The sequence below is a fragment of the Saimiri boliviensis genome, chromosome 17 (genome assembly GCF_048565385.1).
Source record: "Saimiri boliviensis isolate mSaiBol1 chromosome 17, mSaiBol1.pri, whole genome shotgun sequence".
Lineage (NCBI taxonomy): Eukaryota > Metazoa > Chordata > Mammalia > Primates > Cebidae > Saimiri > Saimiri boliviensis.
The window spans coordinates 7,829,709-7,843,632 of record NC_133465.1 but is presented as its reverse complement, the minus strand read 5'-3'; the positions used below and the strand labels follow the sequence as shown (position 1 = coordinate 7,843,632).

The 13,924-nt window shown below is 56.2% G+C and overlaps 2 protein-coding genes across 2 annotated transcripts; both read right to left on the bottom strand.

Moving 5' to 3' along the window:
- Positions 1-146: 146 nt before the first annotated feature.
- Positions 147-6,710, bottom strand: FGF11 (fibroblast growth factor 11). Its single transcript, XM_010339783.3, has 5 exons — positions 5,454-6,710; positions 3,682-3,792; positions 3,384-3,487; positions 2,453-2,651; positions 147-2,171 (listed from the first exon to the last, which is right to left on the bottom strand). The coding sequence occupies exons 1-5, from the start codon at positions 5,644-5,646 to the stop codon at positions 2,101-2,103; spliced, it is 678 nt and encodes a 225-aa protein (XP_010338085.1). The 5' UTR covers positions 5,647-6,710; the 3' UTR covers positions 147-2,100.
- Positions 6,711-6,756: 46 nt separating this feature from the next.
- On the bottom strand, positions 6,757-9,832 carry TMEM102 (transmembrane protein 102). The gene is made up of 2 exons (XM_003929169.4): positions 9,136-9,832; positions 6,757-9,033 (listed from the first exon to the last, which is right to left on the bottom strand). Exons 1-2 carry the CDS (start codon positions 9,347-9,349, stop codon positions 7,721-7,723), a joined length of 1,527 nt encoding a protein of 508 aa, XP_003929218.3. The 5' UTR covers positions 9,350-9,832; the 3' UTR covers positions 6,757-7,720.
- Between the last annotated feature and the right edge of the window lie 4,092 nt (positions 9,833-13,924).

Sequence of the window (13,924 nt, the reverse complement as noted above, 5' to 3'; positions counted from 1 at the left end):
GACCGCCAGCACAGAGGAAGTGACGAGGAGCCCGGGAATGTGCACCTGTTGCTGGGGGCAGCCGCCAGCCCACCCGCCCCGCCCCCGGGACTTGATCCTGCCTCGAGCAACTGCCAAGCCCGCCACCAACAGATGACAGACAGCACTTCAGTTGTATAAATCGTCTTTAATTGAGAAAGCATAGAGTGGAGACCCGATCCCCTGGGAGCAGTGCCAGGAGTTGGGTAGAGCCTGAGCAGGGATTTGTGTGGGTGAGGGGGCGTCTACTCCTCTTGCAACAAGCCAGAAGTAGAACAGCCTAAGGAAGAGTGACCTGCCTTGAAGCCCTAGTCCCTCTCTTAGGGCCTCCACAGCCTACCCTACCCTACCCAAGTCTTTTTTTTTTTTTTTTTTTTTTTTTTTTTTTAAGATGTGGTTTCACCATGATGGTCAGGCTGGTCTTGAACCCCTGACCTCAGGTGATCCACCCACCTCGGCCTCCCAAAGTGCTAGGATTACAGGCATGAGCCACCATGCCCAGCCCCTACCCAAGTCTTAAGCTATGGAAGTCTCCCTCCTAGATCACTAGCAGGTTCTGGGTCTTTTCCAGGCTGCCCCTAGTGCTCCACGTTTTTCCAAAAATTTTAGACAGGCCCTTTTTGGGTACCTAAAACCCAGCTGAGGTTCTAAGCTGTAAGGTAAAGCAAGTTCTATTCAACTAGAAGCTGTCGGGGCATATGAGGTCTGGAGTGCAAGAGGCCTTCGCCCTCCTTGGCCTGATCTGTAGAGGAGAAGGGTGAAACTTATTGCTGAATCAGGGTCTCCTAACTGGGAGGGTCAAGGCTGCGTCCGTTTGTCCTTTTTATCCAGGACGCATTACTCTAAAGACCTCAGCTTTAAAGGGGACCTGGAAGGGATTCCTGCTGAGGTAGCGAAGTATTCATGTCCACCCAACACAGATGTAGGTTCAATCATGCCATAATGTTGACCCCTTCCCCATCTCAGCTTCCCTACTATGAGCCAGGGATCCTTCCAAAATTCCTCTGCCCTTCTCCAGACTCTGTCTCCCTGACACGACCTCAGCTGGGTTGAAGGAGCTAGAAACTGCATGTAAAAATAAGCTTAGCATTCTATATGGAAGAATCATATTTTTAGAGAATTATCTAGGAAAACCAAGAAGTGGTTCTTGATTCATCCAGAACTGTTTTTATGAATCATAGCTGGGTCTTTTCCAGAACTCATCCGTAATAGGTAATCATTCAAGAAGGTGGGAGGGTGGGGCTAGAACTTAGAGCAGTAATATGGCTATCCAGGCCCCAGTTCCGTCCTGGATAAAAGGGCTGGGAGTCATGGTCTATGTTCTAGAGCTGGGAGTCAGGAGGAAATATGGCTCCATAATGCTCTAGAATTGGGTGTCTCTGGGATAAGAAGGTTAAACCTGTGGTCATCTGAGACTGGTTCCAGTTCAGGCCAAAGCCAACAGCTAGACAAAGCTCAAAGCTAGCCCCTTTCTACTTGGAAACCAGGGGTCCATCCAAGTCAAGGGCAGATGCCTGATGGATCCAGAGCAAAGCCTGGCAGCATGCTTGGCTTCCAGCACAGGCCCTAGTGCAGCAGTGGCCCTGGCTAGGGTGTCCAGTGTTCCAGAACGTGTCCAGACCAAGGCAGAAGGTAGAGGAGGAAAAGAAGGACACATGAATCCTGAACTCCAGTGAATCTATAAATGGCTCAGTGGCAATGAAAAGGGGCACAGGACTCTAGGAACTGGCTGAGCCGGGGTGGGGAGTGTTTATGCCCTGGCTGTCCGTTTGGGAACTCCCAGCGCCATCTCAGGAAAAGACCTGGGGGTTGTGTGAGCGTGGGAAGAAAGAAGTGATCAGCCAGGACCATCTTCAGACATCTCCCTCTCTGACTCCCTCCTAAACCCAAGGATCTAAGGGTCTCAGCAGCCCCCGGAAGTCACAGCTTGCCCCTAGGCTCCCTCAGAGTGGAGCAGCTGGTGAGACCTGGCTGCTCAGGGCGTGTGGGTGGCAGCAGGGGTAAGAGCGGGACTGGGAGACAGGCTGTGGTGGTGGCTGGCTCACTGTGAGTGCAGGGAGCCTCCAGTCCAGGGACTACATTTCAGGGGGCAGGGGCACTGGAAGGGGAGGTCTCGGGGACACTGTGGAGAGAAGGCTCCCGGTACATGGCCACTGTGAAGGGAAGAAAGAGAGGAGCAGGGAAGGAGCGTTAGGCACAGAGGGACCCAGGCCGGACCAGTGCTCCGAAAGGGCTCCCTTCCCGTACACTCGCCCTCCCGGAACCCCAACCCACAGGAGAGTGCCCCAAACCCCCAAACGGCAAAGGCTTCCTGGCTTGATCTGCCATAACAGGGTCCTCTTATCACTCGTAGCCTGAGCCGTCTGCCCCTAAATGTCCATGTCAAGGTCAACACCCTCTCTGGTGGCCTACATTTTCTTGAATCTATACCCACCCTCCAGGAGCTTGGGCAGGAAGTGGGCGGCTGCCTTGGTCTTCTTAACTCGGTTTCCCTTCATGACCCGGCCCTCCTTGTCCAGGCCGAGGTACCAGGCCCGGCCAGAACGACGCTGGCGGTAGAGAGCAGAGGCGTACAGGACGTAGTAATTCTCAAAGACGCACTCCTTAAAGCGACACTCAGCTGTGAAATGCGGCTAAGGAGACAAAGACCCAGAAAAGCACACAAAGACAGAGAGACAAAAAGACACATCACTGGGCAGAAGGGAGCCCGTGGAATGCACAAGCCAGGATGTAATCCATATGTTTTTTGCAGGGATGGGGAGGACAACTTCTGAGTCCACGTAGGACCTGGAAGCAAAGGAAGGACGAGGAAGAAGCCTGGTGGGCCCCTGAGGGTTAAGAACTAGGCTCTGGGCTGGGCGCCGCAGCTCAAGCCTGTAATCCCAGCACTTTGGGAGGCTGAGGTGGGTAGATTACCTGAGGTCAGGAGTTCGAGACCAGCCTGGCCAACACAGCAAGACCCTGTCACTATTTAAAAAAAAAAAAAAAAAAAAAGAACTAGACTTTTAGAGGTCTTGGAATAAGATTCCTTCTCTCCACTGTACCCCCAGCCTCTCACTAACCCCTGTCCTGGATGACTCTAGGGAAGTGAGTAATAACAAAGTCTGGAGGAGGTGGGGTGAGAAGTAGGGGCCCTACAAGAAAGAGTTGGACATTCAAAGAGCCTGGGGCTGTGTTGGGGGGGGGGTGCACGCGTGGGGATTGGAGAGACCCTAGAGAAGCTGCTCTGGAATGAGCAGCGATGATAGGCCATCAGTAAAAGCTGGAGGGAGGTGTCCCACATTACAAAATGTCCTTCCCTCAAGGGACAAGTTGAGGAAGGGGAGTTCCCAGTATTCCCCAGCCACTCAGCCTCATTGTCTCACCGAACTGTAGAGCAGTCCCTCAGCATTCATGGCCATGTAGTGACCCAGCTTGGCACTCTGGATGGTGACCACACGGAGCCCCACAGGGATCAGGTTGAAGTGGGCTGGGGGGTAGAGAGAGGGAGCATCAATAACCAGGCTCTGACCCTCACCTGAGCCCCCCTCCTCACAGCTCCACTTCTTCCGTTAGGGGTCAGGAAGACAGACCAGTGGCAACAGAAGCTGAAAGGGGAACAGGAGTGTCATCTGCTGTCCCCATTCTCCCCCTTCCCACCCAGCGGCCGGCTTCCCCTCTCACTGAAGGAGCTGGTATCCTCTGGGGTGCCCTGGATGCTCCCATCGGGATTTGCCTGGAGGTAGAAACCCTGGCGGCAGAAGAGTTTGGTGACGATGCCTTTGAGCTGAGGCTCTGGAGAGAGAGACATTCATCTTTGAAAATGACATCTCTGTTCCCAGCAACATACCTACACTTGGCAGGATCAGAGGGAAGAAAGGAGAATGAAAGGAAGGAAGAGGGTCCCAGGGCCCCAGCCCTCTTACCCTCCAAGCACGCTCTCTCCCACCTCTAACTCCTGGGAAAGCTGGTGTGGGTCCCTTCTGTTTCCTATAACCAGGAGCTTTCAGTTTAATTTATTGAAATGTATTTAAATGGCTTAATTCCTACCCTACAGCTCAACCAGAAGGGGGGAGGAGAGGGGGAGGAGGAAGGGGAGAGAGATATCAATAGGCAGGGGACAGAGGGAGACCACAGGGGCACCGAAGGGGCAGTGTGTTTGCGAAGGTGGGGGGCAGTGGCAGCAGCAAGTTGACCACAGGGTAGGGGCTCTCCCTCGGGCGTGGGGGTGGGACTGGGCCTGACGCTGACTCAGCACCTGCTGCGGCTGCCGCTAGCTTGGCGAGAGCCTTGCCTTGGCCCAGAGCCGGACTGTCTGACACTGACCCATCTGTCTGTCTGTCTGTCTGTCTGTCTGTCCGTCTGCTGGCTCGCGGGGGCCCAGTTCTCCCCGAGGCTCAGCCTCTCTCTTTCGGCCAGGTAACCCGCCTGGGGTAGGGGGACCTTACCAAGGATATGGGGGGTGGGGGCTGAGATGGAGAGACAGGCTGAGTCACGTGGGGGCCCAGTCCCACTCAGAGGGTGGGCTGCGGACTGTACCACTATGGGCAGCTGGTGGTGCGGGGAGGAGGGCGTGAGGGAGCTGCCCTTAGGGGAGTTGGGAGCGGACGGGAGCAGAGCCAGAGGGAGTCCCTGACTGTCGTACCTGGACGGGGACCACACTGAAACTCTCATAACTCTCCTCCCCCATCGCTTGCTCTCTGCCGACTTCCCTGTCCCCCCCTTGTAGGTGGTACGACCCCCAAGACTCGGCGCCCACCTCTAGCCGTGAACTGTGTCTGAGTTCCACCCAGCATAGGGTCCCCTGAGCCTACGGGACCCGATTTCGGAGTGGCGCGGGGGTGATGGGAGGGGGTGCCCAGCTCCGTTCTTGAAGCGCAGGTCACGGGAGGAGGGCGCATAGAGGGCTGGCTGGCGAGGTAGCTGCAAGGACACCCGAGGGAGAGCTGGGGAGATTGGCTCGGAGCCAAGAGAGCTCGACCAGGAGGAAGCAAGCCCAGGGGTGGAGGAGCGGGAGAACCGGGATGGGCGGGGGCGACGGGGGGGCGCGCGGCTGCAGCTGCAGAAACCCTTGGGGTGACCCAGGCGTCTGGAACCCCCTAGGCCCCTCTGCTCCAGATTGAAAGAATCGCGAGAACCGGCACGTAGGCGGAGGACGGTGGGGGTGGGGACTGCTGTGTTGGGGAGGTGGGACGAGCAGGAACTGCGAGGCTTTCGGGGCGCCACACTTAGCCCATCAAGCCTTCCCCTTGACCTCGAAAATAAGGTGACTCCAGGTTATGGACAAAAGAAAAGGGGAAACTGAGGCACAGCCTGGTAGGGACTTTGCTGTCCTGGCCCACCCCCTTCCACTTTCGGGGATCCCCTCAGCTGGGCCCTATTCTTCAGAGTCCCTGGCCTCAACCTCCCAGGCAGAGAAACATCTGGCCGGGAGACCCCGCCCCAGCCGCACTCACCCGGGCCGCGGTCTGGCCGCGCCGGCCGCCCCCCGCACAGTCGCACCTTGGACAGCAGGATGAGGAGCTGCTTCTGGCAAAGGGACTTGGTGCCGCGGGGACACACGCGCCGCTGCGCCGACACCGGCCGGTTGCCCCCGGGCTCGCGGACCTCCCGCTTCTGCCGGATCAAGCTACTGGCCAGCGCCGCCATGGCGCCCCGGGAGGAGACACCCCCAAACCGGCCGGCGCCCGGAGCGCGCTGGGCTCCCCGAGAGGAGCCCGCTCACTAGGGCATGCTCTTGACGCTCAGGCCCCTACTTGCTGCCCCACCCACAGGACCTGAGGAGAAGCCCCAGACTACCCCCAGGTTCCCCCTCCACAGCAGCCAGCTTCCACCCGTGGGCCCAGTGCTAGCGCCACCAGATCCAGCAGCCTAAGCAGTCCTCAGTTGATCCCACCCTCGAGTTTTGCCTCGTATTGAAAACGTCCCCTTTCCCTCCTCTCCAGTGTCTGTCCCCACTTCACCTGTCCCAAAGCCAAGCCCCCCAAAATTTCCAAGACGTGGTTTAAATATCTCCAGACACCTTTCCACTGTATTTTGGGGCACACTCCTACCAAATCCACTCTTGTAATCTACAGGGTGTGGGACTTTAGCTTTGGGGATATCGATCACCTCACCCCTACTGGGGCACTGCCAATGTCAGGAAGGAACCCAACCTTGGTGTTTTTTCCCTTGCTACACTCTAAGCGGAGGGGATCCCCCACTTTTTTCACTGAAATCTCCCCAAAACATCTCAGAATATCCAGGTTGCCCACGTTCAGTAAGACGGGGCTCCCAGACCCTCTGGCTGGATAATACCTTTTTCACCAAGTCCCCCCGTGTCTAGTAGCCTAGAATTCTAGCGGCCAAGACCCTTTCTTCACCTTCACACCCTCCAGTCCTTTTGAAGTCACCTCCAAATCCACCCTTTCTAGTGGATACACCAGGTAGTTTGAGGTGTCTTCTGCCACCTCAAAATGAGGCACATCCCTGTTATGTTTTTCTACGCCCTGGCTGCCCCTTAAATTTTATTGGGGACAGCTGGTACAGTTTAGATCCCACACCCTCCAATCTAACCAGCCCCCCCCCCCGAGAGAGGAGTGCACCCACGTTGTCACCAGTCCCCAAATGTGAACAGGCCCCCTACAAATCAGAGCGGATCAGAGCTTCCTGCGACAGGGCTTCCTCGTCCTCCCCGGGATTGCCTATAGCACCCCCTCTTCCTTTCCCCGACGCCCCTCAACCTGTCCTGTCCTGTTGATCCGGCGGCGGGTGGCGCTGGCTTCGGCTCCAGGCTCCTCCCTCCCTGTCCCCCGCAAACGGAGCTTCCCCCCACGCCCGGCTAGGCGTCCCGGACCCTCAAGGAGTGAGGGTGTCTCTGCGGAGCTCCCCGGTCGGGCGAAGTCAGAGCACTGGGCCGGTGGCTGGACCAGGCAGAGCGGCGGCAGCGGCTGGGGGAAGCTGAGGCGGCGGCGGCGACGGCAGTTCCCCCTCCTCGGAGAGCCGGCCCGGGGGCGGGGCAGGGGGCGGAGACGCTGGGAAATAGGAGGGGGAAGCTGGGCTGGAGGAACCCCAGGGTTCCTTGGAGGCAGAGAGTGGGGACTGTGTCTTACAAGCAGGCAAAGCCGAGGCAAGGCCGCACACCTCAGGCTTCAGAGGAGGAGGGACAAGGGGACTTTCACGACACAACCCTGGGTGGAAAGGAGAGGTTGGGCTTAAGGGAGACGGAATGGCGGACGCTGGGAGAATGGAGAGGGACCCTGCTGGCCGGGATGTCAGTGAGGACAGAACCGCACGAGGAAAGTGGGAGAAGAACTGGAGAGATGGAGGCGGGGTCGTGGTGAGATCCAGCCTCGGGCGAAATCCGGCCTCCTTAATATCTCTGCCTCTGAGCCAAATTGTGTGAGCTCCTGGTCTCCATAACTCCTTTCCCCGTTTGGTCAGCAAATACGTTCCTCCCGTTTCTATTGGTCCCTAAGAGAAATGACCAAGAGAACTGGACGGTTTCTGGAAGCTGCCCCTGGGCAGAGTGCTGGCCGCAGATGTGGAGAGTTGCGAGGCTGGAACGTGGCGACCCGTGCTGGGGGCCGGGCTGGGGGCGCAGAGGAGGAAACATTGAGGAGGCCTTCCAGAAGGGGCCCTTCAGGCCCAGGGCACTCTGTCAGCCCCCCCAGGCAAGGGGCCAGCAGTGCCCCCCAGGTCCCGCTCGCCCACGGAGGCACTTCCACCAGTAGGAGCAGCGTCTTTAATGGGCCCCGCCCCCCACGCCCGCCAGACCGCCCCCCTTGCGGGCCACCTTGGCCTCCTCCACCGCGGCGCGGAGAGCCCTGGCAGGGTCCCCGCGGAGCCGGGCCAACGCCCCGAGCAGCGCAGCCGAGCCGTCCCCCGTACGGAGCTCTCGGCCGCTCAGAAAATAGTGAGGCAACGTTCCAGCCTCGAGCACTCGGCCGAGCTCGTCCAGCAGCCCGAGGCAGCAGGCGCCTGCGTTTTCCGGCCGCGCCAGGTAGAGCGCAGGCAGCCGCTCGCACGCCCAGTACAGCAGCGTCCGCAGGAGGTACGGCGCCGTCGCCCGGGTCCCGGCCACCAGCGGGCGCAGTAGCGCCTGGGCCGCCGCGTGCGCCTGCAGCAGCGGCGCTGGTATGCGCGCTTTGAGCGCCAGCTCCTGGCGGGCGAAGCAGAGCTGCCAGGCGGAGGCGCATGGCCGCTCGGTGCCGCCACCCGGCACCAGGTAGAAGGAAGCCGACTCAGAGGCCAGTGGGCCAGCCCAAGAGTGGCTCCGAGCCCCCTCGGGCCAGCCGGCCACGGACAGCACTGGGATCAGGTCGAAGAGCAGGAGGCGGCGAGGGGGCTCAGGGGTAGCCAGGAGGATGGTGGTGAAACCCGCGTGGCGAGCTGCATGCACCAGACGTGGAGCACCCGGGACCGGGATCAGAGACTCGGCGACTGCCGCCAGCGTAGCAAAGAACCAGGCAGCCACCTGGGCGGGGCATAATGTGGGCCATGCGTCCCAAGGGTCCGACGGTTTTGGGACTGGGCTTTCGACGGCTGCCTTGGGGACGTCACTACTCGGTGTTTTCAAAGGTGCGGTGGAGCCAAGGTCGATGACGTCATGCTGTGGAGACTCGGACGCTGAAACGTCGCTAGGTGATTTTTCCAAAGGCACTGGCGCCTCGTGCTCAGTGACGTGGCTGTAACGCTGGTCTACAGAGCTTTGCGAATCCTTGGGACTTTCTTTGCTCCCGGTTCGGTGGATCGAATCACATCCTCCTGGGACTGGGGGTCCTAAGCAATCCTGCCACATCTCCCGGATGGGGGTTCCGCATACCAGTTCTGGGAGGCGGACCTGTGTGTAACCAGATTCCAGGTCCAGTTGCAGTTCAGTGCCGTCCAGCGAAAACAGGGGCACTAGGAGTGTGAAGCCGGCATCGTAGTGAGGGCCCCGGGCGTAGGGACCCAGGGGTGCATGCCCCAGATCCAGGGAGCCCTCGCGAATCCCACCACGAAGCAGCAAGAGTTCTGCCTGGGGAGGAAGCCGAGGGTCCCGACGGTGAACTAGACCTGAAAAAAGTGAAGGGAACATGAGGGCGTCGCCCAAAGCCGGGGCTGGGTGGTGGCGAGGCTGAGAGCTGTGAGTTCCCAAAGGCAAGTAGGGCGACTTACCAAGAAAAGAGAAGACAAAGTCCTTGGCCCGGAGGAGGTCGGCTCCCGGCTTGGGCCCGTCACTCCAGCTCTCCTGCACACCCAGCTCCTGGATCAGCTGGGTCAATTCCTGCAGCTGCGCCCCGGAGCAGAAGTCGATGTCCGTGAGCGGCCGAGCTGGGGCCGGGGGCGGCGGGCCCCACCAGGGGGCACTTCCCCAGACCGCGGAAGCCATTTGGTTCTATCGCGTTAGGCCACGGAAAACACGGAAGGCAGGTAGCCGAGACGGGCCTTTCCTTTGCTGCCAAAAAGTCGCCCCCGTGCTTTCCTCCTTTTGAGGCCGAGCGAGTGCCCCAGACGCAGTCTACAAATGGGTCTGTAGATGATGGGTTCTAAATTTAATTCTCAAAATGAACAAATAAATACTTCCTCTATCCTGGCCCTTTTCTCATATGCAGGTCCCCGCCCCCATGAACTGGTTCACCGGACTCAGCAGGTAAAAAGTAGCTGTTGGCGCCTCCTACGGAATGCAGTAGCCAGCCTCCGCCGCTGCATCTTGTCTACCTGCCTTTACCTCTTTTTTTGAAGAGGCTTATTGGTCTGCGGCTTCTCTCTTATGGGAAAAAGCAGTAAAGGTGGGGAGGAGAAATAGATTCAACAGGTTACTTCTTCCTGATGCCCACGTGGCCACGCCCCTACATGTTCGGCCACGCCCCTTTCTGGAGGCTGTCAGGGTGGTTTCGGCTGGGTCGGGTCGCCAGTCAGGGTTCAGTCACTCCTTTCGTTCTGCTGCGATCTCGCGCTATCCTGGGAGTTGTAGTTTCCCGCGCTACTTGGGCGGAGGAGCCACGCCCCCACATCCTTTCCCGTTCCGCCGAAGTAGTGCCTGATGGAAGTTGTAGTTCTCTGGAGATTGACTATTTTGTCTCCTTTCATGCCCATGTCAACTCCACTCAAACATTCCTTGAGGTTTGAGACGGGTAATAGGATGGATCTGAGGAGGGACGGGCCGGGCGCGATGGCTCACGCCTGTAATCGCAACACTTTGGGAGATCCAGGCGGGTGGATCACCTGAGGTCAGGAGTTCGAGACCAGCCTGGCCAACGTGGTGAAACACGGTATCTACAAAAATACAAATATTAGCCGGGTGTAATGGCGGCGCTTATAATCCCAGCTACTCAGGAGGCTGAGGCAGGAGGATCACTTGAACCCAGGAGGCGGAGGTTGTGGTGACCCAAGATCATGCCATTGCAATTCAGTCTGGGCGACAAGAGCGAAACTCCGTCTCAAAAAAAAAAAGAAAAAAGTGCTGGGCACAGTGGCTCACTCCTGTAATCCCAGCACTTCGTGAGGCCGAGGCGGGCAGATCACCAGGTCAGGAGTTCGAGATCAGCCTGGCCAATATAGTGAAACCCTGTCTCTACCAATAATAAAAAAATTAACCTCGCGTGGTGGTGTGCACCTGTAGTCCCAGCTATTTGGAAGGTTGAGGCAGAGGAATTGCTTGAACCTGGGAAGCAAAGGTTGCAGTAAGCTGAGATCACGCCACTGCATTCCAGCCTGGGTGACAGAGCGAGACTCCATTTCAAAAAAAGAGTAAAGAGGGATACGCCTTAGGACCTGGAGAGAGATAGGGGCCCCTGCCTCTCTATGTAATACAGGAGCCCTGCTCACTTATATCTGTAAGAATGCTTCCATGCAATTATAACTTCCTCATTTTGGGGATGAGCAGAGTACTGCCTAGAAAGGTTGTATATGACGTGTCCAAGGTCAGAGCTGAGCCAGGGAAGTGCTGAAAAAGGATTCCCTGGCTGGGTGGTGGGGGCAGCATCTTGGAATCCCAAAGGTGGTAGTGTTGGGCAGGAGCACACAGATGGTGACTTAGAAATGGACATTGGACTCATAGAAGAGACATACATGTTAGTGGGGCAAGGCAATGGAAAATTATCAAGAGCAGGAAATTGCTTTAAGTAACCCATGTTATCAGGGAGCAGAACATGCCTGTAAACCACCATGGGACCAGGAGCCAGGACAACTGGATAGAAAGATAGGAAACCAGGCCGGGCGCGGTGGCTCAAGCCTGTAATCCCAGCACTTTGGGAGGCCGAGGCGGGTGGATCACGAGGTCGAGAGATCGAGACCAACCTGGTCAACATGGTGAAACCCCGTCTCTACTAAAAATACAAAAAATTAGCTGGGCATGGTGGCGCGTGCCTGTAATCCCAGCTACTCAGGAGGCTGAGGCAGGAGAATTGCCTGAACCCAGGAGGCGGAGGTTGCGGTGAGCCGAGATCGCACCATTGCACTCCAGCCTGGGTAACGAGAGCAAAAACTCCAACTCAAAAAAAAAAAAAAAAAAAAGATAGGAAACAGATCAGACTAATCCATCACTGGGCCAGAATTTTTTTTTTTTTTTTTTTTTTTTTTTTGAGACTGAGTTCTGCTCTTGTTGCCTAGGCTGGAGAGCAATGGTGCGATCTCAGCTCACTGCAGTCTCCACCTCCGAATTCAAGAGATTCTCTTGCCTCAGCTTCCCAAGTAGCTAAGATTACAGGTGCCCACTACCACATCCAGCTAATTTTTGTATTTGTAGTAGAGACTGGGTTCCACCATTTTGGTCAGGCTGGTCTCGAACTCCTGACCTCAGATGATCTGCCCGCCTTGGCCTCCCAAAGTGCTGGGATTACAGGCATGAGCCACCACACCTAGCGTGGGCCAGGACTTTCTTACATTCCTTCTGCCTTTGGTCTGTCTCCAGGATGGCATAGGCCTAAGTCCATGGATAAGGGACTAAGGAGGGACACCTAGGAAAATTAGAGGCCTGTAAAAGGAAGAGACTCCCCAACTCTAGAGATCAATTTGGGAAACCCAGACATCAGAGGTTCCTTGTCACTGACAGAGAGCTTTTTTCCCTCAGCAACCAGAGCTGGGATCCCTGGGAGAACTGAGAACACCAAAACAGCCCAGAACTGCGGAGGTATGTCCCCATACACACACGTCTGGCTGTGACCCAAGAGGCCAGATCAAAAGAACTGGAGACTGGGCTCTTTCTCACAGTCTGGAGTAACCAGGCATTGGGCATCCCTGCATCTCATCTCCTTCCCAGAGGGTGGCTTCCAAGGTACTCTAAAAAGAACTAAGTTCTCTGGACTCTGTGGGAGCTTGGAAGATGTTAAGAATGGGTGACAAGGGCCGGCTGGGGTCGCTCATGCCTGTAATCCCAGCACTTTGGGAAGCCGAGGCGGGCAGATCATCTGAGGTCAGGAGTTTGAGACCAGCCTGGCCAACATGGTGAAACCCCATCTCTACTAAAAAAAAAAAAATTAAAAAAAAAAAAATTAGCCGGATGTGGTGGTGCACACCTGTAATTCCAGCTCCTCAGGAGGCAGAGGCAGGAGGATCGTTTGAACCCAGGGAGCAACTGCAGTGAGCCAAGATTGCACCACTGCACTCTATCCTGGGCAACAAGAGTGAAATCCTGTCTCATAAAAAAAAAAAAAAAAGAGAGAGAAAAGAATGGGTGACAAGGAATCGTTCCTCTAAACTTTAAAGCATTGCTCGCCAATATAATTTTCTGTGATGATGGCGATGCCCTGAGTTGATCCTGTCTGACAAGTAGCCACTAACCACATGCGGCTGTTGAGCACTTGAAATGTAGATAATGTGGCCAGGCGCCCTGGCTCACACCTGTAATCCCAGCACTTTGGGAGGCCAAGGAGGGCAGATCACTTGAGGTCAGGAGTTTGAGAACAGCCTGGCCAACGTGGTGAAATCCCGTCTCTACTAAAAATACAAAAATTAGCTGGGTGTGGTGGCGCACGCATGTAATCCTAGCTACTAGGGAGGTTGAGGCAGGAGAATCGTTTGAACCCAGGTGGTGAAGGTTGCAGTGAGCCGAGGTTGGGCCATTGCACTTCAGCCTGGGTGACACACAGCAAGACTGTCAAGAAAGAAAGAATGAGAGAGAGAGGAGAGAGAGAGAGAGAGAAAGAAAGAAAAAACAAAAGAAATATAGATGTGACTGAGGAACAGAATTTAAAATTTTGTTTAACTTTAATTTACTTTTTAATTTTTGAGAGAGTCTGGCTCTGTCACCCAGGCTGGAGTGCAGTGGTATGATCTTGGCTCACCACAACCTCTGCCGCCCAGGTCAAAGCAAGTCTTCTGTCTAAGTCTCCTGAGTAACTGGTATTACAGGGATGTGCCACCATGCCTGGCTAATTTTTGTATTTTTAGTAGAGATGGGGTTTTACCATGTTGGCCAGGCTGGTCTCAAACTTCTGACCTCATGACCGGCCCATCTCAGTCTCCCAAAGTGCTGGGATTACAGGTGTGAGCCACCATGCCTGGCCTAATTTACATTTTAATAACCATATTTGCCGGGTGCAGTGGCTCAAGCCTGTAATCCCAGCACTTTGGGAGGCCGAGGCGGGTGGATCACGAGGTCAAGAGATCGAGACCATCCTGGTCAACATGGTGAAACCCCGTCTCTACTAAAAATACAAAAAATTAGCTGGGCATGGTGGCGCATGCCTGTAATCCCAGCTACTCAGGAGGCTGAGGCAGGAGAATTGCCTGAACCCAGGAGGCGGAGGTTGCGGTGAGCCGAGATCGCGCCATTGCACTCCAGCCTGGGTAACAAGAGCGAAACTCCGTCTCAAAAAAAAAAAAGAACCATATTTGTTTAATGGCTAGTGTATTGGACAGAGCAGCTCTAGGGCTTCAATGATAATGGGTTTAGCTATGCAGCTACAGAGGAGAAATTGGGACCAGTCTTCATTGGCTCTGTGGGTGGCCAGCATCAGGGGTG